Source organism: Alexandromys fortis, unplaced genomic scaffold (genome assembly GCF_014885135.2).
Source record: "Alexandromys fortis isolate MF-2015 unplaced genomic scaffold, M_Fortis_MF-2015_v1.1 scaffold_80, whole genome shotgun sequence".
Taxonomy (NCBI): Eukaryota; Metazoa; Chordata; class Mammalia; order Rodentia; family Cricetidae; genus Alexandromys; species Alexandromys fortis.
In genome coordinates, this window is record NW_026068174.1 from 5190363 (window position 1) to 5216898 (window position 26536).

Consider the following 26536-nt stretch of genomic DNA (forward strand, 5'->3'; position numbering starts at 1 on the left):
GCATCTAAGGTGGTACTCCCAGCGTATTCAAGCTTCCTGTGCTTAGAAAGGGTGGAGGGACAGAGAAAATGCTGCCAAATTTTGATCAAAAAGTCACCTTTGGAGAGACTAAAATCAAACGTGTGAAAAGGGTTGGGGAGGGAGGAAGTGGGGGAGCAAGGGTGGAAGAGGGGGAGAACATAGTGGGCTGCAAACCCCACTAGCTTCAATATAAAAGGGGGGCGGGGGCTCTGCCTTCCTTATCTCCTCACTTAGCTCAACTGCCAAGGCTCCCCGAGTGGCACTGGTCTGGCTTGGGAGTAGGCCACCAGAGACCAAGGTGGCTCCATGTCACCACCAGAATCCCACCTCTGCCCCTGCCCTGGGGTCACCCTGGATTTCTCCTGAGCCTGCAAGGAGAGGCAGTGACACGTGTGGCCAGGAGGGAAGGGGCCTTTTATTTCCTTAATCAAGTCCACAGGGCGAGCACAGCCCGATAAGTACAAACCAATTGCAGGAGGGAAGGGGGATGGCAGACAGGTCCAGCACCAGGCACTGCTCTTGGGCCCCTAAGTCTGGTAGAGTAGGTGCAATGACTTTTATGGGAAGCAGCTGGGATGCCCAGACCACCTGTTGTTGTGTCTGGGGTATGTGTGGGAACAGGGACACGGGCAGAAGAAAGATGATAAAGGGTTAGGACTCTGGTCTGGTAAACAGACCAAACATCTACCTCCCACTGTGCCCACCGCAAGTCCTCAGCACCAAATGAGCTGGCTACACTGTGGACAGAAGGAAGGCAGTGCTGGAAGCCATGGGCTGGTGCAGGTGGACGAGATCGGCTCTTAAATAATTGCTCATTGCACTTAATACTCAACAAGGTTTGCTAGGCCCAAGCTAGAAGCACCAGGCCGCCAAGCCTCCCTACTCTTCCTCTTAAGAGCCAGGGCCCCAGCTCTGCTCACCGGCGCGCCCACCCGGCTGCAGGGTGCGTGAGAAAGGACCCCTGGAGGAGTGAAGACGGAGTGAAGACAGAGAGGAGATTCCCAAGACACCCCACAGGGCCCAGCTGCGACAGCAGCCCCTCCCACTCTCAAGGCCGCAGCTGCGTGGAGGTTTGGGTATTTAAATTAAACAGTAAAAAGACAGCAGGCACTGAGAAGAGAAAGCCCTCACCCCAGCAGAGGGGAGGCATTGCTGCTCCCTCCTGACTCTTTCACGTGGGCCTAGCAACTTGGAGTGGCCCAGCAGGTAACCTATCCACCCACCATCCCTGAGCAGCAGGCTGACACGGAGATCCACCGCTGGCTCCATGAAGTGCCAGGCCACCTGACATGGTCCACAGGGTCCAGGGTAGGAGCCAAGAGCATGGCATTTCTGAGGCGGGAGTGGGAGTTCTCGCAGAGACTCCTCTTCCCCCACCTCTTCCACGTGGAGCTACCAGACACCCACAGCCTGGAAAGTACCCCTTACAGAGCGCTGCGGTGTTTTCCATGCAGATCGGCAGTCGGCAGTCGAGCGGGGACAGAGGTACCCCTCCATTTCCTGGGAGAGGCTGTGGGGTGGGAGGGCCGTGAGACACTCCCGGGCTATGCATTGGTCTCTGTTGGCTTGGCCTCTGTGTCGCTGTCACTCAAACCGTTGTGGGAGAATCGGTGTCTGGAGGTGCTGTCCACAGGATCGTGCTCATCATCTGACGGGTCAGGGGCTAGGGACTTCCAGTGGCTGGTTGGGCTGCAGAGAGAGGAACAAGGTCAAGGCCAAATAATACTCCTACTCTGGGCCACCAAGGCTCTGTTTGAGCACTTCCAAACTTAAATGGTGCTGGGTCAATGCCCCCGGGCTCACCCAGGAGATGCTTAACGCAGAGAAAGGAGCAGGGGGCTCACACTGAGAAAGCTTTGGAGAATATCAGGGCAGGGAGGCTGGTGGCAGCAGGGACCAGGGTTCCGTGAGCCTAAGAAAGAGCTGCATGTTCCTCGGTTCTTCCCCAAGAAGCTGGGACTGAGTCATGGGGAGGAACCCAGGCATTCGGAGTTTTCAGCTCCCTTCCTCCAATGCAGGTAGACCACAGACCACACAGATGATGACTCGAGATTGATTGCAACTTGTCCAAGGAGGAAACGCTCAGACAAGTGACTGCTACTCCTGACAGGATCCCCTGGGCCTGGAGGACTCTGTCCTTGATCATGGCATCCTCTACTGAAAAAGGGATGGAGATTCAGAGGCTGGCAAGACCTGTTTAGGACGGACCAATGGGAAAAGCCCTTAGCTCCTGGGAGTCTTCAGCAGGCCCCCAGCTCTGGAGAACGATGATATGAAGAAGCATTATACCCCAGAGAGAGGAGGATTGTGACATCTAACAGCCAACAAGACCTCACCTCAGAGCCCCCTCCTGTCCCCACTGCCCTGATCACATACACTGCAGTCTAACACCCCTGGAGAAGGTACTGTCCAATACAGCTTCACCTCTGCTGGTGCTCTGTCCTCATCTGGGTCCCTGGAGCTGCTGCCATGGCCTGAGTTGAGTCACGAAGGGACGCGGCTCTACCTCCAGGCCCTTGTAACTGTTCTACAGTTTCTACACTCGCTAGGCCTGCTATATTCTAAACTAGGAGCCCAAGGATGCCCTTGATTTACTGCTCTTTTTAAAACAAACAGCATTTTAGGTTTCCCTGGAGGTAGCAGCGGGTGCAGAGGAAAAGGTTCCACAACCAAGTCCTCCTATAGGAAGCAGTGCCCCCTGGACCAGTGATTCTCAACTTACGGGTCACAACCCCTTTGGGGTTGCATATCAGATCTCCTGCATATCAGATATTTACATTGTGGTTCACAGCAGCAGCAAAGCTGCAGTTATGAAGTAGCAATGGAAATAATTTTATGGCTGGGGTCACCACAATGTGAGGAACTGTTAAGGCTCGCGGTGCTAGGAAGGTCAAGAACTGCTGATTGGGAATTACTATTTTGTCTTGTTCTCCCAGCAACCTACGAGGGGTGGGGGGGAGAAGCCAACTGGTTCAAAGGGAAGAAGCAACTGGACCAAGGTCACAACCAAGATATGAACCTGAACCTCAGCCTTGGGGCACTCTGCCACTAGAGCAGACAAGAAGAAAACAAGACCAAACCAGAAGTCTCCTGCCTGCTGGGGTGGGGATGGGGGCGGAAAGAGGGTATGTAAAGACAGGTCTCTGGGTCCCTGGCGGAAAGGAAGAGCCTGGGAAAATATATGTTCAATTATGCAAAATGGCTCAGCAACAGGGCAGTCTGGTTAATAGTTATCGTATTTCTCATGAATGAATTACCATTTTTAAAGGAATAAGAATAGCACAAAACACACTTAATACAAACTAGACTGAACATAAATGAGTCTTATTCTGATGGACCAGAAGCACTTAGGGCCTTGCAGCATCTCCAGGACAAAACTATAAAGCTCAACAATAACTATGCAGCACAGGAAAAATGGGGGTCAGTGTAGCCCTGGGGTTGTTTGAATCCTGAATTAGTGGGAGCCGGTTATTGTCTTCTTTAACACAGAATTTCCACACACCCTGTGCTAAAGGTTTGCTTTCCGGCTAAGGAACGCCTGACTGTGAAGAAAGACAGTGGTGTTATTCTGTGAGCAGAGGGCATGAGGCAGATGCCAGGGCTGGGGCCCAGATGTAAATGAGGCATAGCCCTGCGTGGCCTGTTCCTTCCATCCTTCATCTCTTTTCACAGGTGGGTCTCCAGCCTCTGCTCCCAAACCCCAGACACCAGGTACGCGCAGTCGCAGCAGCCAAGGACAGGGCCACAAGATCCTTTGCCATCTTTCCTGAGCTCTCCTCTGGCCAGTCTCCCTCCCTAGCTGCATCTGTTGCCACTACCACCAGTAAGCCAATGGCAGGCAGCTCCCTGTCCCCAGAGCAAGAGTCAGGGCTGGCAATTGGAACGTTTTAACTAAATTTTTTAAAAAGCTTTCCTCCCCACAAGCCAGTGGCTCCTGCTCCATCCTGTCACAAACAATTTGGGACACAAGCTAATTCCTGCTGGGAAAGCCCAGGGTGATGCTGCACTAGGTTTTGGAATTCTTCACTGGTCCTTATCCCCAGGGGAGGCTCCAGCCCCCACCTTCTGCCTTTGCAGGCATATCCAGTTCAAAGGCAGCAGGTAACAGCAAAGCCCTCCCAGCTCTCTGCCCCCCACTTCACGGAAGCTCTACCAACATTGACTGTAATTCGCATAGTGGCCCAGTGTAGGTTTTCAGGACCAGGTGACTCCCCCAGTAGACTGTGGGGGAGAGGAGGCTGTGGAAACAGGCTTTCTGTCTTATTCACTGTAGATGGTGACTGGAGCTGGAGGGATTCAGGTATGACATCTGCTAGTGACCAATCAGTCTGGCATGGTCCAGAAAGACGCTGGCTTCCTTCTGGAAGGCCTACAGAAAGGCCTGGCCTTTTTGTTTCTAGACCTCCCCTTCCACCCTCCAACTGACTCCTCACCCTGGGGTGCATGGTCCCTCGCAAGCCTGCTAAAAGGAGGTGGAAATTGTAGGCCAAATATTTTGACTCCTGTCTTTTCTCAGGATGGAGCTAACAAAGGCCACTCACGCTCCCTGTTCTCCCTTGAGCACTGTGAAACCAACTGCCGTGGCAGAAGCCACAGAGCAGCACTGAGACGGAGGAGTGGGAGAGCTGAGACCAAGGCATGTTTTCATAGCTCAGGCCTGAGCTGCTCTAAGCCTGGTCTGGAGTCAAGCTCCATTGCCTTACTCCCACTTCCCAATCACTGCCTGCCTTCCTTCCCCTCCCCATTTCCAAACGGCCACAGGCAACTTCCTCTTGTTCTATTCCTCGAAGGGACCTTAAACGGAGGGACCCCGTTGGGTAGAGCCCAATTCCCCAGATGCCCCTCGCACAAGCATGCTACAGGTGTGTTAGTTCATGCGTCTGGGAAACAACTGTCGTACCCCAGGGGGTTACAGCCTAGGGTGGAGTCTCCTGGGAAGCAGCAAGCATGCCCCGTGAGGGTGCCAGGCTGAAAATGCTTCTCGCAACAGGGGTGATTCAAAATGTCACCACCCACCAGGGAAGCTGGCAACAATGGGATCCCAATGATTCAGGCTCTGCCTCTCGGCTCAAGATGTGGGCACCAGGGAGAAGAGCTGGGGGAGGCAGGAGAGCAGAGAGGGGGTTGTCACTCAGCACCTGCTAATTTCTATTCATTAGAACTTCACTTGAAGAGCAGAGCTGAGGTGACGCCCATGTGTGGGCTGAGTGTGGGCGGAAGGGATAGGGAGGCGGCAGGCAAGTCCCGGGTCTACTGGAGGGTGTGGTGTAATGTAGGCTGAGATCCGTGCTAGGGAGGAAGGCAGCAGAGCAGAGAGCCAGTGACTCTCAGAGCTCACAGCCAGTGTGTCATGCCAGCTAGGACCCTTTCCTGGGTCCCTCTTGTTGGAGGAGGGCTCTGAAATGGGTGCTGGTGACACCTCCGTGTCACCCACATGCTCTGCATATGGCCATATGGAGAAGCAGTTAAGGTTAAAGGTGTTAAACAGACCCCATCAGCTCCTGGTAACCTCATTTCCCAGTTGTGGAGCCTGGGCAGGTAACTTTAACCTCTCTGGGCCCTACCTTTTATGAAACAGAGCTGATCAAACCTTTGTTAGGAAGTCAAATTACAAATTAGTTTCCAAAACAGCTCCGGAGGCTCTCTGAGGCCAAAGAGGGGAGCCCGAGGTTGTGGATGGAGGGGTAGGGAGGAGTTAGTTCACTAAGGGTGGAACACGCCATGCTGCACTCCACGCCAGGCTAGGTGTCACCTACTGCGCTAGTCACTCTCGGGCCGATACAGGTACCGCATCATCAGACTGTCCACCTCTTTCTTTCGCTGCTTCTCTTCCTTCTTTGACCTTCTTGGCGCTTGCCCTGTTTCCTCGATATCTGCGGTAGGGCCCCTTTTCACACTGGAGCGGCTATGGCCGGAGACCGTGGAGCCACTGGATGAGGACGAGGAGGATTCAGACTCAGACTCTGTCTTCTTTCTTCTTGATTTGGATTTCTTCTTACTCTTCCGAGAGCGCCCTTTCCTCCGCCGCTTGTGCCCTGAGGAACCTTCCGAGCTGGAGGAGCTGGAGCTGGAGCTGGAGCGGGGGCTGCTCCGTCTGCTCCTCCGCTTGCTCCGGCTTTTGCGGCCACTGCGCGGCCCAGAGACATCCACGGCCGAGGCAGAGCGGCGGATGCTGGTGCCCCTTTCTGGGCAATCCAGCTGTGCACTCCGGGCACTCTGGATGCTCTTCCGGTCATCCTCCTCAGAGTCGGGCTCCAGGCTGCTCCGATGGAAAGGCACAGGTTTGTAGCTCAAGACCTCGTTAATGGCAGCCTCCAGGTCTGGATCCAGGTAGGAGTGGCGGCTGACTGGTCGGATGCTGGAGCCCTCAGTGATAGAAGCTGAGGATGGTGCAGAGCCCCGTGGCTGGGGTGGCACAGACAGACTCCGGGCCAGTGACGGGTGGCTGAACTGTGAGTGCGCCTCACTGAGGGCCACGCTGGCTCCATCATCCCACTCATCCAGGCAGCTCTGGCCAATGGACAGCCTGGAGTCAGGGCTCTCCCGGTCAATACCCGAGGCCCTGTTCCAGGAGGGGCTTAGGGTCCTCGACAGGCTGTCGAGCCTGGATGTGCTGCGGCGGGAGCTGGGTGAGCCTGACAGTGAGAAGCTCAGCGAGGAGCGAGCCCTGTCCTCCCCAGAGCCACGCGTGGCTGAGGAGGCCCGGCTGACTGGCGCGGAGACGGTCGAGGCTCGGTCAAAGTCTGAGCCCCACCGCTTCTCCAGACCACGGCCAGTACGGCTCGTTGCCCCTGACAAGATGGAGCTACAGTCATCCTGCTCCTCACACCTCCTGCCCTGGGCCTGGTTGGGTTCCTCCCTGGGGCCCATACGGGCCTTCCTGGGGGGCCTTTCAGGGGAGGTGGCACGCTCACTCAGGGTGGTGAAGAGTGAGTCCTGGTCCCCAGTGCCCCCGATGGAATCCTTCAGGGTGAGCCTCTTGCGGTAGCTGAGGGAGCTGAGGGCAGAGGTGGGTCTCTCCTCTGGCCCCTTGCCCTCCTTAGGGAGGCTGTTGAGAGCCGTCCTGAGTGGGATGGAAGGCCCAAGAAGAGAGACCCAGAGTGGATGAATGAGAAAGAGAGAGAGGGGGAGAGAGAGAAAGAGAGACAGAGGGAGAGAGAGAGGCGCATTAACAAAAAATAAGGACACAGGGGGAGGGAGGAAGGAGGAGAAAACTGCACAGCCCCGGCAAAGCGGTGGCAAGAGCATCCGAGGAAATGAAGCAAAATAATTTGCGTCAGTGAAAATAGCTTCATGGAGAATGTCATGTAAATTAGACTATTGTTCTATTTCATCACTTTTCCCCCTCTAAAACGTTTAGTTCAATTTATTTCATTGTCAACTACCTGGAGCCTTGTGCCACACTGTGGTGAACGGCAGCGGGGCGGGGAAGGCGGCATTATCTGCAATAACAAAATGTTGTTTGGCCGAATAAATTAAACCAATTACAGGGGGCCGCTGGGTGCTAGTGGTGAGGGGTTGGACTTGGGGAAGGAGCTTGGGGGAGTTGGAAAAGAAGGAGAGAGAATACTTTTTCGATTCAGCCTGCCTACTGTCTCTGGAGAGGTGGGGAAGGGAGAGGAAACTGTGTGGGAAGGGGGGTGCAGGGAGCAGGCAGTAGCTGGCCAGGGATGGATGGGAGGTGGGAGCTCTGGCCTCTAGAAGTGGCTGTCTGTCTGATCAGAAGATTATGATTGGTTAGGAAGTAGGATGAACGAGCCTCCCTCCAAGACTGGCAGGCAAGCCTGGAGGGGTGGGCAATGAAAAGCATAGGGGAGGGGCCTAGAGAGATGGATCAGCGGGGAAGAGCACAGGCTGCTCTAACCAGAGGTCCTGGGTTCAATTCCCAGCACCCACATGACAGCTCACCACTGCCTGTAACTCCAGGTCCTCACACCAATGTACATATAATAAATAATAAAAAAGAAAAGAAAAGGGGGCTGGAGAGATGGCTCAGAGGTTAAGAACATTGCCTGCTCTTCCAAAGGTCCTGAGTTCAATTCCCAGCAACCACATGGTGGCTCACAACCATCTGTAATGGGGTCTGGTGCCCTCTTCTGGCCTGCAGTCATGCACACAGACAGAATATTTTATACACAATAAATAAATAAATAAATAAATAAATAAATAAATAAATAAATAATTTAAAAGAAAAGAAAAGCCCAGAGGAAGCGGAGAGGAGAGGAGGAGGGCAGAAGTGCAGCACGGCTCGGGGACCTGGTGCCTTTGCATTGCTGCTCTGCAGAGGACAGAGTCCAGAGCCACTGGGGCTGCCCTGAGCAGGGCTTAGGATCCAGAGTCCCCAGTGCCCCACCCAAGTCTTGATTTCAAAGGCACCAACAATTAGATGCTTGCTGCCCGGGTAGGTGTAATGAAACTAAACCTATACAAGAGCTCACACCCAAACAGGGAAGCATTACCTGGCTAAGCAGCTGGCCTTCTGTGTTCTTTCCACAGACCAGAACAGTGTACAGGTAGCCTGAGGGTGGCACCTTTGGCGCCAAGATACTGCCCACCCATGACTGGTGGCTGAGATGGCTTCTCCTCCCTGCTTGGCTCACCTGGAACTCTTCAAGCTGCCATCATCAGAAGCTGCCTTCGAAGGTCCCTTGTTCTTTGACAACCAAGATTTGACCCCGTCGACCCGGTCCTCCAGCTCTGAGTCCACATCGGAGTCTCCCTCACTGTGGGGGCGAGGAGCAAAAAGGTAGGCAAGACCAGGCAGCTGAGGGTTGCTTGCTGGCCAGGACAGAAAGCAAGAAGGGAAGAGGGTGCACCTTGGGTGGGGCTGGAATGCAGGTGGCATGCGCATCAGAGAGTCAGGGAGAACAGAAAGGTTAGAGAGAGCACAGCACCCCGTGAGGTGCCCACCCCTTCCCTCAGCAGACCACACTGTGTGACAGCCAATAACAGGATCCTGGGAAGCATGGAGGCACCACCCGTTCCTCCAGGCAAGAGTGACAGGCTATTCAGCTGGCCAACCAGATGAGAATGGGCCACCCACTTAGCAATTCTAGCCTAATGGTGCTTGGTTAAAGAAAAGTCTTCAGGCTGAGAAGATGATTCAGTGAGTAATAGCACTTGCCACCAAGCCTGAGTTCAATCCCTGGAAGCCATCTGGGGTTCTCTAACTTCCACACCTATACTGTAGCACACCCATATCCTTGTACATATATATCCACACATATACATGTGTATTGCTGGGCAGTGGTGGTGCGTACCTTTAATCCAAGCACTTAGAGGCAGAGGCAGGGGGATCTCTGTGAGTTCAAGACTAACCTGGTCTACAGAGTGAGTTCCAGGACAGCCAAAGCTACATGGAGAAATAAAATAAACAAATAGATGTGTGCGTGCGTGCATGCGCTCATGTGTGTGTGTGTGTGTGTGTGTGTGTTCCTGGGCCCATCAGCTCCCCCTTGAGGCCTATGTTGACATGTCTCAGGCTGTGGCTATGGCTACCACTGTTTTCTATGTCTTCACTATAAAAGCATAGGGCAGAAGACCGGACCTTCACATGACTTCAGGTTAACTTGAACCTGAAGGTCTCTTTAGCTGCTAGCAACACACACCTAAGCTAATGAAACAACAGCCAAATCCTAGACCCACCTTGTAGTGTGCCTGGCTTTTAGAAACAGGAAACAAAAGATGAGGGGAGCAGCAGCCACTTTTCCTGAGGGCCTGGCAGTGCCTTCAGGATCCAGATAGCCCCAGGAAGTCCAGTGGACTCAGAAAGCAGGGTTCTAACTCTGCAGCCCGCCCCCCCCCCCCACCAGGCAGCCTCCAGCCCCTGCTCTCCACTGCTACTGCTGGACAGGCTGACCCCAGAACCTGCAAGCAAGCCTCAGGGAGTCTAATTCTGGGGCTGGAGTCATGGTGACCCCCTCATGAAGCAGTGGGGGCATAGAGATGGTTTCTGAGTGCAAATGCTTTGCAAATTCTGCAAGATGTCTACTCCCTAAGTTCCCCTGCTATTGACGAGCTGAGATTTCTCCTTGATATAAATTCCCTTTCATCTGTGTCAACAGGAGTAGCCTGGTCCTGAATTATGTTCTTGAATAAATAGCCACACAGGCACATACATATATACCCAGGCATGTGCATGCAGCTACACACACACACACACACACACACACACACACACACACACACACACACATCAGAGGAAACCACAGTAGTTCTAGGGACCATGAGAGAGCCCTGTACATGGGAAGGGGAACAAAGAGGCATATTTTATGGGCTTCCATCAAATACAGAATTATAACAGAGACAAGGCCTGCCAATGCCCCGGGTAAACAGGAGTTTAGCAGGCAGCCCCCAAACCACTAATGCAAGCTCTGTGCCCGTCCGAGCCTGGCAGATTTACTGTGGTGCACAGGTCCCATGGAACGCCAATACCACCTGATTTATACACCCGTGCAAAAAACCTCCCTCTATAGCTTCAGAGCCTGTAATTTATCACCGCCGTTCATAACCATATTGATTGCCTTTAGAAAGGAGGTGCTGTGTGCATCGCAAAATCTATGTCTACATGTTAAAAGTGTTTCTGTATAAATCTCCCTTAATACTGCACTGTTTACTGCTTTCATTAAGGTTATGGCAATAACAACTGTATCTCTAAGTAAATCGAAACATTATTTTTCTGCCCGCCTTAGCATGTTCGTTCGATAACGTGGAGCTGCTGAGGAAGGAGTCCCTCTGCCATCAGTGGAGTCTGCTTAGAATTGCATGTTTTCCTGCACCTGCTTTGAGTGCACACTGGTGTGTGTCTGTGTGTGTGTGCGCTGAGTCTCTGTGTGCCCAACTGTGGTTTAGAATATGATCTTCAATGCACATTTTATCAGCCCTCAGAGCTCCTTCTGCCCAAGGAGGGTAAGATGGAACACACCGGGGACAGACTGAGGCCCAGAATATGAATTTCCTTCCCCACATTCAGAGCAGTCCGTGGGCTGAGAAGCTGGCTTGCCTACCCTCACCTGCTTTTTAGTTGCAAGAATCCAGACCATGTTCGGGTTCTCTTCCTTAAATAATCAGGCCCGTAAACAAACTCCAGGGGCAGGCAGGCTCAGGGGGCAGTTGAAATTTTAAATGGTCGGAATTAAACCTCGCGTCAAATACAATTTATGTCCAGGCTCATGTGCTATTAGTTAACTGGGAGCTGAATCACGGGGGAACAAACAAACGGAGACAGAACAGCAGGGGATATTAATTGTGTGTGACAACCGGGCTCCAGCGGCCCTCTATCACTGTTACACACTATTACATTTATCATTAGCTCTCCCGGACTCCTGTGCACGGCCACCAGCCCATCCTGGCCAGGGGAGGAGGTCTGCCAGGCAGGAATGCAGTCCTATGCTGAGAAAACAACCTCCAAAGCAAGCCTGTCGAACTTGACAGAGGATCAGCAAATCTGCCTGGAGGCCTTGCACATCCACACCACTTTCCAGCTCCTGCACCCCCACCCCGGCAGAAAGGGAACAGAGAAGGGCAGATGTCCTAGGCCTCCTGCCTCCTGACAGACATACCACCACAGATATATTCCTCCTACCACCACCAAGACCACCACCACTGCCTGAGATGCCCCCCCTGGGAGCAAAGCAAACACAACCTGCTGTTTCCTTTCCCTGCCACAGCAGAGCTGCCCAAGGTCAGCTGCCTGGATGCTTTCTTTCTCCAAACCGGCAGCTGTGAGATGCCCCTCACCCTCAACCCTCATCCACCTAAGGAAGGTGGCAGACCTTAAACACAAAACAGACCCTTTCCTTGCGGGCAGCTTGGGTTCCAAGAGCCCAAGAATGCAGACAGATTTACCCTGGAACACTAGACCTCCAGACAATGTCAGGGTGGTGGCCATACTTGGTTCCTAGAGAGGGGAGGCTGGGACTTTTAGCTAGACAGATGAAGACTCCTGGCCTAGGAGGGTCAGTCTCGCCTTTTAGGAAGACACTTCACAGCCAGACAATTCTTCCATTCCAGCCTAAGGACAGTCAGTGGTGTTAGCATTAGAGACCAGCCAGAGAGAGTGTGAGGCTGTGTCTGCGTGCAGCATGCAGCAGGGACCCCTGGCAGGAAGCCCTGTGTTAGGGGGGGTTAGACACCCAAGGGAAGAGGCAAAGAGCACATGGCTCTGGTCCTCACAGTTTATTCTTTCTTTTCTGATATTTTGTCACCATGTCCTGCAAACTGGAAACAGAAAGAAAATGGTGGGCAAAGAGACCAGAGAAGCAGATGGGGGCGGGGGAATCGATGGACAAACAGGAGGACCTCCATCCACACCTCGTTCTTCACCAAATGACAGCTCTGGCTGGCTGCGATCAGGCAGAAGTGAGTAATAGTATCCTCAGAACTAGGCTTGAGCCACTGCCAGTGCTCACCCCAAGGGAGCCAGCTTCCTGGGCCACCCTGCCCTGCCCATACAGTGGGACCTGACCCTGAGGCAAGAAGTGGGGCGCTCTGGGATCTACCCAGGTCCCAGCCCTACCCCCACACTGCTGATCCTCTGGATCTGACTTTCTCCTCAGCCTAGGACTACAAATCTCTGGGGTGGGTTTTATGAGAGAAAATCTCTAGCACAGTAACAAGACGCCACAGCCCTTAAATCTCTGCTCTCCCTAGAGTGGAGCAGGCGCCATCGGAAATGCAGCTAAACGGGGGAATAACTCATGGGGAGCAGGCAGCGCCAGAGCCCGGATTTTGGAAGGCCTGGGAAGGAGAGCACGGGAGGAGAGGAGAGCGCCTAACCCCCAGCACCCTCAGCCGCTTCCATCTGGGTCCAGTACTGGGAGGGTGATGACTGGTAGCTTAGCTATGGATGTCACCTCTGCCCCACCGGAAACGCTCCGTCTCTTACCTGTTGATAAGGTCCTCGTTCTCATCACTCTCCATCTCATCCTCAATGGCGGCTTGCAAGTCCCCAATGCGCTTGAATGCCAGCTTGAGGTCAGCCTGCAGGCTTTGGTTAGCGGCTTCCAGACTCTCCAGGTCCATCTCCTAGGAGGGGGGGTCTAGTGTACAGGAGGGCCACACTGTCCCCTAGCATCTCTGCAGGAGCCTGCCGCAAGTTACTCGTTGCCAGGCAGGAGCTACCCTGGTTGCTACTCGAGGTCTCCAAAGGCTTCTCTATTCAAGGACTACGAGGCTGGCTGGGTGGTGGGCTTCACCTGATGGAGACTTCTGAGGCCACCCTTGACCCTCTTGCCTATCCTCAGGACTGAACTCTCCCTCACCAAAACCCAGGGTGAGGTGAGAGGATACCTAAGAGGACTTGGGAACTGAAATGCCTCCCACAGCCCAGGGTGAGGTGGGCATGTACTTAGCAGCACCTGGGGAAGGGGGTCTCCAGCTTGGGACCCACGAGGAGCAGGACATTACCAGCTCATGCTTCTTGCGGCTGGCCTCTGCTTCCTTCCTGGCAAGTTCACCCATCTCCTCCTTGGTGTCCCGGAGCTGCCGCTGGAGCCTCTTGTTCTGCTCCTTCTCGCGGTTCTCAGCTGCAGCGCGCTGGTCCCGTTCCTCAGTCAGCTTCTCCATGTTCTCCTTGAGCCGATTGGCCAGTCCCTGGGTGAGCAGGTTGAGAAGAAACAGCAGGTATGCTGTCAGCCAGGCAGAGAATATTGGCAGGAAGCCTGGCCGAGCTCTTGTCCCACTACTCAGCCATGGCTGAGAGAGGCGCACGTGAGTTTACTTTTAACTTCTTCCCACCTTTACCCCATCCCTTTTGTCTTCCTGTGTGTGGGAGCACACGTGTATAGGCCAGAAGTCAGCCTGGACTATTCCTTAGGTAATCCATCTTGTCCTTTGAGATGTGGTCCCTTATTGTGACCTAGAGTTCACCTATTAGGCTGCCTGGCCAGCAAACCCCGGTGAGCCTCCTGTGTTTGCTCCCCAGTGCGAGGATTACAAGCAAGGGCACTACACCTGACCTTTTTTTTTTTTTTAATTTATTTTTATTTGATGTGCATTTGGGTTTTGCCTGCATGTATGTCTGTGTGACGTTATTGTAGCCCTTGGAACTGGAATTACAGATAGTTGTGAGCTGCCATGTGGGTGCTGGGAATTGAATCCAGATCCACTGAGCCATCTCTCCAGCCCCTATACCTGAGTGAACTCAGGTCCTCATGTGTGCAGGGTAAACACTCTACCCCTGAGCTTTACTGCCTGTCAAAGGGGAAGATGATGCCTGTGTCCAGGGGTCTTGGGAGGACTAAGTAATGAGAAAGCCATCTGAAAGAAGGGTTGTGGTTCTTCTTATTACTGCAGAGATTAGGCAGGCCCTGGGCAGAGGCTGGCCTATCATATAAGTGTCTCCATGGGCATGAGAGATTTTTCCAAGATGCTGAGCTTGGGGGCAACAGCCAGTGTTCAGAGGTGACTGGTTCCATTGTGAGTGCCTGAATAGGAGATGCAGGCAGAGTGATTGATCTCTCTCGGCCTCGTGAATCCGTCTCCCTCAGAAACATGGACATGGACATGTTTCCCCTGCCAGGTAGGAGAATCCTACCAGGAAATAATTGGAGTGGAGGCCAGGGATGAGGGAGGGCTGAGCCAGTATCCAGGATGAGGGAAGACTGAGCCAGTGTCCAGTGTCATCCTCCCATTGATGACCCCAGCCTGGTGTGCAAAGGGACAGGCCCAGGCTACAGGGTCACTCAGGGTGAGCCTAAACCACAACATTGCCCTTCTGAGTCGAAGGGAGTCTGAGACAAGAGTGAGGTGACAAGCGCAGGAGGCAGAGCCTTCATCCACCACCAGGGGCTTCTCCGGCCCCAGCAGCCACATGAACCCTTTCTTGTGTGTAATAGCAGGGCTGAAATGTCACCCACTGCCCTGGAGTCCTGGGGGCAGAACATAAGCTGTTAAGCTCTGTCTGGCTCTCCATGCTGGGAGTTTTATCCATACACTTTTCCTGTGTCCAGGCTAGTAATGCCCTTGGCTGCTCACCCGCTTCTACCTCTCTCCTACGGCCTGCTCTGCTGACAGAGGGACTGATGGGGAAGGGGCAACAGAGAAGTTCCCCATGCGTCACAATGAGCATGTTCCCAGGCAGGCCTGAGGATGTTTGGACAGATGTCCATACACTCAGGAGAACAAGAGTCAAGACAAGGCTACAAGGGAACACTCCGACGGGGCTCTGACACCTCTCACACAGGGAGGCTGAAGCACACTGGCTACAGGAGACCAGAGGTGGAGTATGGAGAGACCATTGTGGAGAAGGGGGAAACAAAGAAAGAAGAGACGAGACTAACCAAAAGGGGGGAAGGGAAAAAAAAAAGGAAAAAGGGGATGAGGAAAAGAAAGAAATGAAGACATAGGAAGAGAGTAAGAAAGGGGCAGGATGGTGTTGGGGGGGGAGAAGAAGGGAGGGCAGAGCTGGAAAGGGTGGCAAGCCGTGCGGGGAGGGGTGTAAAAAGCAAGGGAGAAGAAGAAAGAGCCACGAGACGAGAACAGACTTCAGCCTTAGAGCAGTGGTGCCATCCGCTGCATATTTATGACCCTACCAGAGAGTGAGTGAGGGGGACAGGAGGGGGAGCTCGTGGCAGAGGAAAATATGAAGACGAAAAGCTAAGCTGCTCTGGTCCCTTGGCAGAAAGCAAGCACGGATACAGAATGTAAAATAGGCAGGCTCTGCGGGGCCCAGAGAGCAGGCCAGGCAGGCGGGAGGGGAGCTCCCACCCTGTCAGCTGGCCTGGCAGCTTGGCAGAGGACTCTGAGGAGTGTCCCTGGCTTGCACAGCCCTTCAGAGCATGCGTGGCCACAGCCACCAGGGCAGCTTTGCTTGGCTTGCAGCGACGTGCACGTAGCTGAACCCACCTCCAGACGCTTCGCTTGGGTCTTTTCAAACTCCAGGCGTGTTTCCAGCTCCCTGATCTTCGCTTCCTGCCTACTGACGAGAGACTTGTCCACCATGGACTGCTCCAGGAACTCCACCTGGCTCTGCAGGGCTTGTAGCTAGGGGTGGAGGGAGCAAGGGAAGAATGAACTGAATCCAAAACGGGGAGGGCGGTGGCAAGTCTGAGATAGGCAACATCACCATGGTGACTAGGAGGCCAAGGGAGGGAGCAAGGCACAGAGGAGCCACCCCCAGCCAAGGTCTCCCCCACTTGCCCCTGCACTTGGCACTGATATTGCCCTGCTGAGAGGCAGGAGCATGGTAAGAACCAGAGAGGGAAGAGAGATGTGAGGTGAGGCAGCTGGAGCCAAAACATCTACCATGGTGATAAGGCCCCAAGCCTGGCTCTTCCTGCTCGTTCACACTGCTCCCAGTTCACATGCTCTGTGGCTAATGAATGGCTGAGAGAAACACCCTCTGTACTAGATCAAGGCTTCATCCCCAAGGACCCAGAACGCTTACTCCCAAGGGAGCCCATGGTACCCACCTTCTCTTGTAGCTCTTGCTTCTCCTTGTTGGATTCCTCTAGCTGAGCTTGGAGATCATTCATCTGTGCCATGTCCCGAGAGGACTGGGAAGGGAGAAGAACAATGGGGAAAGGGTCCCCCAAACAGAAATTCAGCCCCTATCCAATGAGGGCCAGGGGAGCCAGGTGTGGTGGCGTAAACCTTTAGCCCAGCACTTGGGAGGCAGAGGCAGGCGGATCTCTGTGAGTTCAAAGGCAGCCTGGTCTACAGAGTGAGTTCCAGGACAGCCGGGGTACACATCTCAGGGGGACAAAAAGCGTCTAGCTGGAGATCTACGAGGGGGCGGAGGATAGTAACAATGACGTCATCGGGGTACCTGGGCCACAGCTGCCTTGTGCTTCTTCATCAGCTCATTCATGTCCTCCTGATCCTCTTCCAGCCGGTTCTGGATCTCATTTTTCTCACGCTGAAGGCGACTCAGTTGCTCCTCCAACTGGACAAAGGCAGAGGCAGATGGGAGGGAATCAGGCCTGTGTCTTCAGGCCCTGGGGTGGCAAGTCCAAACCTGGCCCACCCCATGCCACCTCTCCTAGGTGGGGGTGACAGTAGGGTAGGGACACGATGAAATGGCGGAGGGATCCGATGGCTTCTGGGCAGGGAGATGGGGGACAGGCAGACCCTGGGTTTTAGATGCTAAATGGCAGCTGCTTTCTGGCAGCTCTCAAGGCTAATAAGAAAGTAGAAATTCTGCCCTTAACAAACGACCCATCGTCCTGGTACATCAGCCTGACTGGCATGTACTCTGCCCATAGCAGGCCTCAGGGAAGAACCTTTCAGGCTGGTGACATCCCCTGGCTTGGATTTTGTTTGCCCTGGGGATGGCCCACTCTTGGGGCACCCAGCTCTCCCAGCCTTGGGGGAGGGGAAGAGACAGGTACCGGCAGCTTCAGGAAATGAATGAATCTATTAGCCTGTAATTCTGAACCAAAATGACTGTGCTGGTGCCTTCTCTGCCCCATCCATCTTGTTACTGGGCTGTGGGGAGCTGGGGGAAGCCTCCGCCAAGAAATTTATTAACTCAGATTTAAATAAAATGATAATTTTATAACAGCCTTTTTTAACACAATTAAGGAATTGGAATTACTCACCTGGAACCTGCTGAAGAGCACAAATGTCACAAGATAAATCAAGCCCGTGAGACTGGCGTCTCTCAGCAGCAGGGTGACCAGCTAGGGGCCATGAAGCCAACAGCCAAACCCAGCCTCCTCCCCCTGCCCCACTCCTGGCTTGAGGAGGTACGGGTGCTGGCCACATCCCAGGAGTGAATACTGAGCCAGTGGCTGGGCCGTGGGAGAGGTGGGGAATTAAAAGGGAGGCATTAAATAAAAGCTCTAATTAGCTGCCGCTTGGGCTCGTCAGTGGGCTGGGCAGGGGAGGGAAAGGAAGCCCGGTGTCCTATCCTCTTATCGGTGCTTCTGCTAATCTCGAGGCACCTGTTTACGTCCCTCAGCCACATTAGCTGCCTTTATTTATGGTTCCAGGGCCTGCGGCCAAGCTCCCAGAGGCAGGTGGTTAAACAGGGAGATGTGCACCCGAGCTGCCAGCCCCCCCTCCTCTCAAGACTGCTCTGAGTGTGGGGGGGAAGCAGAGGATGTGGGTAGGGGGTACTGTGTCCTGCAGGCGTGAGAGGACCTGTGTGGGTCACGGTTCAGCTCTCCCTCGTCCCCAGCCCTGCCCTGTGCGCCCTGCCCCTCACCGCTGTCTTAGCTTTGGCAATGTCATCAATCTGCAGGTGCAGATCCTCCATCTCCACCTCCATCGCCTTCCGTGCTTTTACAGCTGCTGCACAGGTGAACTCCGACTCTTCCAGCTGGACAGAGAGACACCCCCAGCCAGGAGATAAACATCAGCCACGCTCTGGGGCACAAGGACTGTGCAAGGCACTGGCTCACAGGGGAGAAGGGGTCCAGACACTCTCCCTGTCCTCCTCTGCCACCTCCTCCCCCTTCTTGCTCCTCCTCTTTCTTCATGAATGGCATTCTTAGAGCCATAGCTGTGCTGCGGTGCACACATTGTTCTCTCCTCCAGGATACACAGCCCATCCACATCACCCTCGGGCCTGGCAGTCACAGACCCTGGGGAATCTGACTGCTAGGGGTGGCTTCCTCCCCACATTCCAGCCATCTTCCTTCTCAAGGACTTAAGAACCAGCAAGACAAGCCGCAGAGAAGAAAACGGAACAAATGAGCTTCTTGGCCGCCCCTGGAGCCAGTGGATTCGTCGGAGCACGGGTACCTGGTTCTTTAGCTGGGCAATCTCCCTCTTGCTGGGGGCGTTGTTCTTTAAATGGTCCAGCATGATCTGAGCATCTGCCAGCAGCGCCTTGGTACGCTTCAGGTCTTTCCGCAACCGCTTCTCTGATTCAAAGTCCCGCTGGTTCACCTGGGAGGACACCATCCGGGAAGGCACTGAGCTCCACCATGGGACTTCCTTGAGTCCTTCCCAAGCTGACTGCTAATCTTGCCTATCTTCACATTCTCCAAAAATGAGCAAGGATGCTCTCCTGGGCATGCCAGGATCATGATGGCTAGTGAGAAAGGCCTGGGTGATGGATGATACCCTCATCAACCCCTGTGATGTGGTACCTGCTGCAGAGTACCAAGGCATGCCCAGTTTTCTGTCCTCAATATCCCAAGTCTTAGGCCGGTGGAGCAGATGGCTGTGGGGGTCCCCACGCACCTGGTCACTGAGTGTGGACAGCTTGCCCTCCAGCTCCCGCTTCTCCCGCAGGGCCTTCTGCTTGTCTTCGTACTCCTCCTCAAGCTGCACTTCCATCTGCTTTAGCTGCGGGGTTGTGGGGACAGAGGCTGTTGTCCTTTTGCCCATCGTAGGCAGGGACAATAGTCTCTTCCCATACTGAGTGTCCCCTCCCAGAACAATGGAGCACGGCTGAGTGTGGATGACCCAAGGAGGGACAAGTGCAGGAGGGGGACAGCAGGTCACAGGCAGCTACTACAGCCACAGTAGACTTTGCACAGTGCGTGCGTGCGTGCGTGCGTGTGTGTGTGTGTGTGTGTGTGAGAGAGAGAGAGAGAGAGAGAGAGAGAGAGAGAGAGAGAGAGAGAGATCATCCAGCCAGGCTGGCTGACCACAGGCAGCCCCAGGGAAGCACAGGACCAAGCTTTCCCACGGACTGAAAGGCTCATCCCAGGCCAGGCCTGAGTCCTAAAAGGGGAAATGCTGGTCCAGAATAACAGTAGAATACAGGGGGATAGTGTGGAAAAACAAAAGCCCCCACTTTAAAGCAGTAATAAAGAACATATCCTTATATCAGCATAGAAGATCCCAGACGGCCCAGATGCCATACCTTCTTCTGACATGACTGCCGGGCCTCCTCCACCTCCTCATCCCGACTCTCCATTTCCTTGGAATGGGTCTGTCGCATCCGCTCCATCTCCATCTCCAGACGCAGCTTGGCCTGTGGGTTGGAAGTCAGGACTGGGTTCCTTTCCCGGAAGTGCAGCTCTCCCATGTTCAGGAGCGCAGGCTCTCTCTCCACCATGGTTCTCTTTGCCCGCTCAGTCTTTGCCCTGGCAGCCAGCTTTTGCAGGAAAGCTGTAGTGTGCATCCCTACTAGACACTTGGCCAAGGCTCAGGAAGAGGCTGGTTGCTGGAGATGGTCTTGCAGCTTTCCGTCCCTGGGTAGGACCCCTGAACTGACCTGGCTGTTTAGTGGCATGCTTGATTGGCTCCTGGCCCTCTGTCTGCATTATCTTCCCATTCTTTCCTCACTAGATCCAACCCAGATCTGCTTTCGGGAAAGGCTGTATGGCAACTTAACTATCTGTACATTGTGGCTGGCACCAGGCAAGTACTCACACGACATTTTGAGTAGATGAATGAGTGATTGAGAGAATGAATGAACGAATGGATGGATGTAGACCTTGACCTTTCCTCCCCGTGAGGGTGGCAATATTTCCTGTTGCACCTTGGCCCTCCCTTGGCCAATCCTGTGGTACCTGCTCCAGCATCTGTATGCTTCCCGCCTGTTCATCCAGCTCCTCTTCCTGATCCTTGACCTTGGCCTCCAAGTCCCGGAGCTGCTTCTTGACCTTGGCCAGAGAAGCCTCATCCTTGGACTCTTGAGAAGAAATGTCCTGGAGCTCAGCCTCCAAGGAGACAACCTTCTGGGTAAACCCGGCGATGTCCATGTCTTTTTCCTAGAGGGCAAAGGAAGGTGAGGTTGGCACAGGGCTTCCCCAAGTGGTAGGGGAGATGGAGCTGGAAGAGGAACAGCCCCAGTACCTCCAGCTGCTGCTTCAGGCTGAAAGCCTCAGCCAGGAGCATGTCCTTCTCCCGTTGGAGCTTCTCCCTCTGCAGCTTCTCCCGCTGGGCCTCCTCCTGTGCCTGGGAAAGCTCACTGTCAAACCTGTGGGGAGCACGACGGCCTCATTAGGAAAGGACAAAGTCTAGCTCTCCAGCACCCAGCAAGCGGTGCCACAGACGGAGCAAGACACCAACAGGGCTGGGGTGGGGGGTGAGAGGGACTCTAAGTCATGACTTGGGACCCTGGTGACACTGGAGTTCAGGAAATAGAGGTCAGACTACTGAGGCACCTGAGGAACAATGAATGCTTCGTCAAGTGGGCCTAAGAAGGTCCCGCACACCGCTTCTGGGAAAGGGGCAGGCAAGTCTCCACATTCTCCAGCGGATGAAAGAAGAAGGTGTCAAAGTGACAAGAGGGGCATCAGGGTGAGTAGAGACGATGTTCTCTTTGGACAATTCACCCTGTGCTCAACTCAGCAACTACAGGCACAGCTGCTGGCTTCTAACCGCCGCTGGCATCTGCCTCCGGTGTCAGTACCACCCACCCCGAGTTACCAGCAGGACACCCCGTGCTGGGCCAGGCAGCATTCCTCACCCCCTCACCCCGGTTCTGCCTGAGTAGCTTTCACCCCACAAACACACTCTCCTGACTAAAGAGGCACTCGCGGGAGCCACCTCCTTTACTCCTCTACTTCCCAACCTTCCGTTTCCCGCCCAGTGACTCTAAATCGGGGAGCAAATTGCTGAAATCCCTCTTAGCCCTTCCCTGCATAGGTAATCAGGTTCCTGTGGAAACTCCATCGCACCCCTCCCTAGCCCACAGCAGAAAGAGAGGAGGAAAACCCCGGGTAGCTGAAACCTAATAAGTCGCCCAGCGGGGAGCACAGAGACATGGTAACTAGGCCAAGCTGGCATGATTATGGGGTGCTCATGAAGGAGGGGTTCCTGTTAACAGTGCCATCTTTAGGTTTAGACAGAGTGGGGTTAAAGGGTGGGAGAAGTGAACTGCCTGATTCTTCCCAGAGATACAAAAAAAATCCTCTGAACCACCTTGCTCTCCTCAGAGTAACAGGAAGCAGTTAGCAAGGAAGGTGACAAGGTGATGGGGAAGCTGGGGACACGTAAGGTAATGCATACTGGGAGGAGCGAGGAGCAGGAGCTCTGTTCTGCCCGTCTCCCTCCCAGGGTCTAGGGGTGAGGTTACCCTTCACAAAGGTAATTGGTACCTGTACTGGAAGCTGGCAGAGGGGAACCAGGCATTGTTCCTGCTCCCTGGGGCACCCCACTGTTCCCAGGGCGTGTGGGCTCCTCACGCTGTTAATGAAGGCGTCCCATTCCCATTCCCAGCCAGGGAAATTAATTTAGATTGGATTTTCTCCTGTGAGGGCTGCCCCCCTCCTTTGCGTCATTACCATAATGAGATGGAAGTGGCGCGGTAGTTTAGCGACATTAGTCAGGAGAGTGTGTTTGTGAGGTGAAAGCTACTCAGGCAGAGCCGGGGTGAGGGGGTGAGGGGCACAAGGGGCAGGGCAGGGACCTGGTGGTTCTGGACTTGGCTGAAGCCTGTCCTTTCTGGTTTGGGACAGATGACAGGTACCCTTTGAGAGGAACACATGTGAACAGAGGCTGGGATGGACTTCCCGGTAGCCGTGGCCCGAGTCCTCCTGGGAGACCAGAAGTGAGTCTGTTTCACGTGCCAGCACGAATGGCTGGTCCTGCGGCTCAAAGGTTCTGAGGGCACAAGGCAGGGCCACCCACCTCCTCTGCTTCTTCTCCAGCTCATGGTTTCGGACCTGCTGGCCCTCCAGGTGCAGCTTGGTGTCCTGCAGCTCAGCTGTGAGTCGCTGGCACTTCTTCTTGAGCTGCTGCAGGGCCCGCTGGCTCTCGTCACTGTCTGCTTGCAGGTCCCCAAGCTAGAGGTGGAGAGACGGGTGCACGGTCAGCAGCCACCAAGGGTTTAGAAGTGGAGGACAGGATCAGTGACATCTTCAGAACCTAAGGGGTGATTCCCTGAGGGGGAGTCCCAGCTGTCCCTTCAGGACTGGCTGACACACCACTTCCCCTGTCCCTCTCCGGCTCTGCCTGCCTCTGGCTGCTTTGCTAGTAGACATGGCACTGAGCCCCAGCCCTTCGAAGACAGGCCTCAGTTCCCTGGCCAGCCTCACCCGTCTCTCTAGCTGCCTCCTGCTTTGCTGCTCCACCTCCATCTTGTCTTCCAACTCCTGCTGGAGCCGCTTCTTGGTGAAGTCTACCTCCCGAACAGCGCGCTCATACTTCAGCCGCCACTCTCCACCTGCAGGGTAGGGGGAGACCGCTCCATTCAGAGCTGCTGAGGGTCCCCAGGAAGGGGCAGGGGACAGAAGGAGAGGGGTAGGAAGGAGGATCGGGTGGAGTCCACTACCAGGGGAGAGTCTAGAGAGGGTGACAAGGGGAACCTGGGCTAACTACTCCCTAGAGGCCGCCAGATCCATGGCCCTTGTCATTACCATAGCGGTTCAACCTGGTTATTTTCAGCACCTTGACATTGTGGTTTTTGAGGTTTTTGTTTGTTTGTTTTTTGAGACAAGATCTCAGGCTGTCCTTGAGTTTATTATGTAGTTGGTGACCTTGGGCTTCGGTCACCCGGAATTACAAGCATGAATCACCATGCCTGGTTTTAGCAACTCTACTTTCTCATCCATTCACTGTGTTTTAGTATGAAAACGGCTCAGAGAAGGGAGACAAGCCCGGACAGGGTGTGTGATAACCCAGGGAAGGAAGGGCACCAGGCCTTGCCATTCAGGCCCGCCTGCCTCCTCCACTTGGGACCAACCTGCATCGTCATCATCCACTTCCCCGTTGATCTCTGCTGCCCGAATGAGCCTGGCCTCCATCACCTCCATTTCCATGACTTCCATCTGCTTCTTCAGTGCATCATACTGGGTCTGAAGGGAACGGCCTGTTAGCCTTGCAGGCCTTCCCCTTGCCTGTGCCAACCAGTGTCCTGAACCACACAGGCCACACGCTTACCCCAAGCAGACAGAGATGTCGAGCTACTAGAGGCTTTGGGGAAGCCGAGTGTGGCAGTCACTAGCCTGCTGTCTTCACCCTGGCCCTGCTCTCACCTGTAGCTCTTTCATTTCCTTCTCGGCTCGGAGTCTCTCGGCTGTCTCTGCATCCAGCAGCTGGGAGGCGGACTCTCCTGTGTTCCGCTCGTCAGTCAGCTCCGATGTCAGCTCTGAGATCTGGGGTTGGGGGGGGGGGTCACCAGTTGAAGTGACTGCCTCACTCAGCCAGAACACCAGGGCTCATGGGTCAGGGCACTTTGGGACAGTGGGCCAGTCTGTCTGGTGACTGGAGTCACCCACCCGGGACTCCAGCCGGTCACTGTTGAGCCGAAGCTCATTCCGTTCTTTCTCCACCTTCTCAAGCTTGCTGCGCAGCTGCTGGATCTCCTCCTGCGGGACGCAAGGAGACAAAGTGAGGCTGAGGTGCTAAGAGGGGTGAGAACACCCCCCATCAGGACTCCTAACCCCCAGACTCCCCTCCACAAACAGCAGATGCCTACGGTTTTATCCTAAGACGCTATGGAGGGTCCATCCTGCACTCCACAGGGATATGTGCCTGATGGGCATAGTTCAAAGACACCAGTCCTTCCAACTAATCCTAAAGCACCTTAATCCAAGACAAGCCAGCAAGACCCTTGTGTACATGGGCCCCTCCCAGGACCCGGCCTGCCGGGAAGTCACGCACGTCTTTGTTGCGGATCTGTTCTTCTGACAGCTGGACTTGGATGAGGGGCCGCACAGTGGTGAAGAGCTTCCACCAGGGCCAGTCCTTCACCCCTTTGTTCTTCTTGATGTTCTTCTGCACACAGCGGATGGCCAGGTCCTGGATCTGCAGTTGGGGTTGTCACATGATGGACCTCCCGCTCCATTGGCCAAGTCAGTGCCCACCAGCAGCACAACTGCACCAGCTCCCCAGACCCTGCTCGTGCCCACTGCCCCACCCTTGGAGGGTGGGCAGTCCCGGGAGGGAGCAGTGCAGGGGGCACTCGTGTCCCACTGTCATTAGGAATAATTTCATCTGCTTTATTTGCTGCCTGATTATTTCCAGCACCCTGGCCTAGCTGTGCTATAAAACCTAATCTTGCTGAAACACAAGAGGCGGCAGTGCTGGCTGTTTTATGGACTTGCTAATAAGAAAAGGAGTCGCTGACACAGCTCCTTAATCTTCATAGAGCAGCCCATGAACCAGAGCCCACCTTTGCCTGGGCCCTGCTTCCCGCCCCCACTCACGCAACACAGCCCCCTGGCCAGGGCACATGCCCACGCTGCTGGGCACTCAAGCATGCTCCCCACTCTGGCCCAGGCATGGTGCTCTTAGGAGGTTCCCACCTCCTTCCCAGATGATGACAACTGCTTGGTTTCCCGGCATGCACCCTGCCCCCCCCCCCCAGCACTCTGTGTGCCATCTAGGCTGGGGTATCCCCAGAGCAGCACCTTTCTCTTCTTGAAATGCTGGCGGGCGAGATAGCCTCTGCATGCCGCTTGGAACAGGGTCAGGTGCCTGCTGGTTTGCTCATCTCGCTGCTCTTCCAGCCGTGCCAACGTGCCTGCCCGGAAGAACACCTGTCGGAGAAGCAGCCAGGTAAAAGTCGGAGATTGAACTGGGGAGGCAAAGAGAGAGGAACAGGCAGCTGGCACAGGGAGCCAGCAGGTGAGGAAGTATGGATCCTGGTTCAGGAAGAGCCTGAAAATCCACTTGCCCAAGGGTGGAGGGGAGGAGCCCTAGCATGGCCCCTGGGGATGGGCCAGGCCCAGGTAGAAGGCTTTGGGTCTGGAGGAGTGAGGTGGGAAGTCTGACTTCAAAGGAGAACTGACAGCAGCCCAGGGACCACGAGATACCTGGGGCCAAGAGGGACAGGAAGCACTCACTGGCCAAACAAGAGGGGAGGTCCTTCAGCTAAAGCTGTGATACTGTCACTGTGCCCGGTGCCATGGCCCACTGCAGGGCCCGAGCACAGCTCCAGCCATCTGGGCTCAGGGAGAGAGTGAGACAGTGTGTCTGGATGGGAGAGAACCTAAGAAGCTGTCTGTGGGGGAAGACTAGAGTGGGGGGCCGAGGCTTCTGCCCTTCTGCCCGCCTGCTCAGCTTCATTCCAGCTACCTCCTCTTTCATGCCAGGGCCCCACCCCTACCCCCACGTTTCACACTCTCATGAAGAAGCTGGTGAGGTGGGCGTGAATCAGCCCCAGCAAGAGACCTGTCATACAGGTTTGGGGGCTGGAAGACAGATGTGTGGGAAACCTGCTGGGCACACTACACCCAGCTGTTCCTCTCATTCTTTGCTGCCCTGTGTTGGCCTTGTAAGAGACATGGAGCAGGGTGATGATGGCTCTGGTGTCCTTGAGAGGCAGAGGAGCACAAGGTTTATAACCACCCTCACCTGATACAGGTGATACACACACACACACACATACACACACACACACACACGCACGCACGCACGCGCGCGCCTCCTTCTTAGGGCCACTGAGATGGCTCAGCCGCCAAGCCTGCCACCCTGAGTTTGATCCCCAAGATGCACATGGTAGAAGGAGAGAACTCACTGCCTCAAGTTATCCTGGCCACCACACGTGTGCTGTGGCATGCACACATCCATAAAATAAGAAAAAAACAAGTAAGTAAATAAATGTGATTTATCCTTGAAAAGAAAGACAGTTTGGGAGATGGCTCTGCAGTTAAGAGCACTACCGCTCTTCAGGAAGACCTGAGCTTGGTTTGGAGCACCCACATCATCAGCACAACTGCTGTAA

At 54.6% G+C, this 26536-nt stretch overlaps 1 protein-coding gene across 9 annotated transcripts in view; it reads right to left on the bottom strand.

Annotated features, from left to right (window-relative positions):
• Nucleotides 1-408: 408 nt before the first annotated feature.
• Myo18a (myosin XVIIIA) overlaps nucleotides 409-26536 on the bottom strand; it is a 100810-nt gene continuing 74682 nt past the window's right edge. For 6 of the 9 annotated variants that reach the window (XM_050128574.1, XM_050128572.1, XM_050128571.1 and 3 more), the window contains 21 exons: nucleotides 25221-25349; nucleotides 24472-24615; nucleotides 24087-24176; nucleotides 23844-23963; nucleotides 23552-23663; nucleotides 22905-23032; nucleotides 22498-22652; nucleotides 20719-20842; nucleotides 20433-20633; nucleotides 19781-19891; nucleotides 19153-19257; nucleotides 18709-18855; nucleotides 18170-18283; nucleotides 16790-16906; nucleotides 16434-16517; nucleotides 15868-16005; nucleotides 13429-13614; nucleotides 12908-13047; nucleotides 12196-12240; nucleotides 8622-8744; nucleotides 409-1710 (listed from right to left, as the gene is read on the bottom strand). In XM_050128574.1, coding sequence (XP_049984531.1) covers nucleotides 1566-1710; nucleotides 8622-8744; nucleotides 12196-12240; nucleotides 12908-13047; nucleotides 13429-13614; nucleotides 15868-16005; nucleotides 16434-16517; nucleotides 16790-16906; nucleotides 18170-18283; nucleotides 18709-18855; nucleotides 19153-19257; nucleotides 19781-19891; nucleotides 20433-20633; nucleotides 20719-20842; nucleotides 22498-22652; nucleotides 22905-23032; nucleotides 23552-23663; nucleotides 23844-23963; nucleotides 24087-24176; nucleotides 24472-24615; nucleotides 25221-25349 — 2658 coding nt within the window. In that variant the 3' untranslated portion in view covers nucleotides 409-1565. The remainder of the gene's footprint in view (nucleotides 1711-8621; nucleotides 8745-12195; nucleotides 12241-12907; nucleotides 13048-13428; nucleotides 13615-15867; nucleotides 16006-16433; nucleotides 16518-16789; nucleotides 16907-18169; nucleotides 18284-18708; nucleotides 18856-19152; nucleotides 19258-19780; nucleotides 19892-20432; nucleotides 20634-20718; nucleotides 20843-22497; nucleotides 22653-22904; nucleotides 23033-23551; nucleotides 23664-23843; nucleotides 23964-24086; nucleotides 24177-24471; nucleotides 24616-25220; nucleotides 25350-26536) is intronic. The other 3 variants (XM_050128576.1, XM_050128578.1, XM_050128573.1) reach the window with 1 other exon arrangement.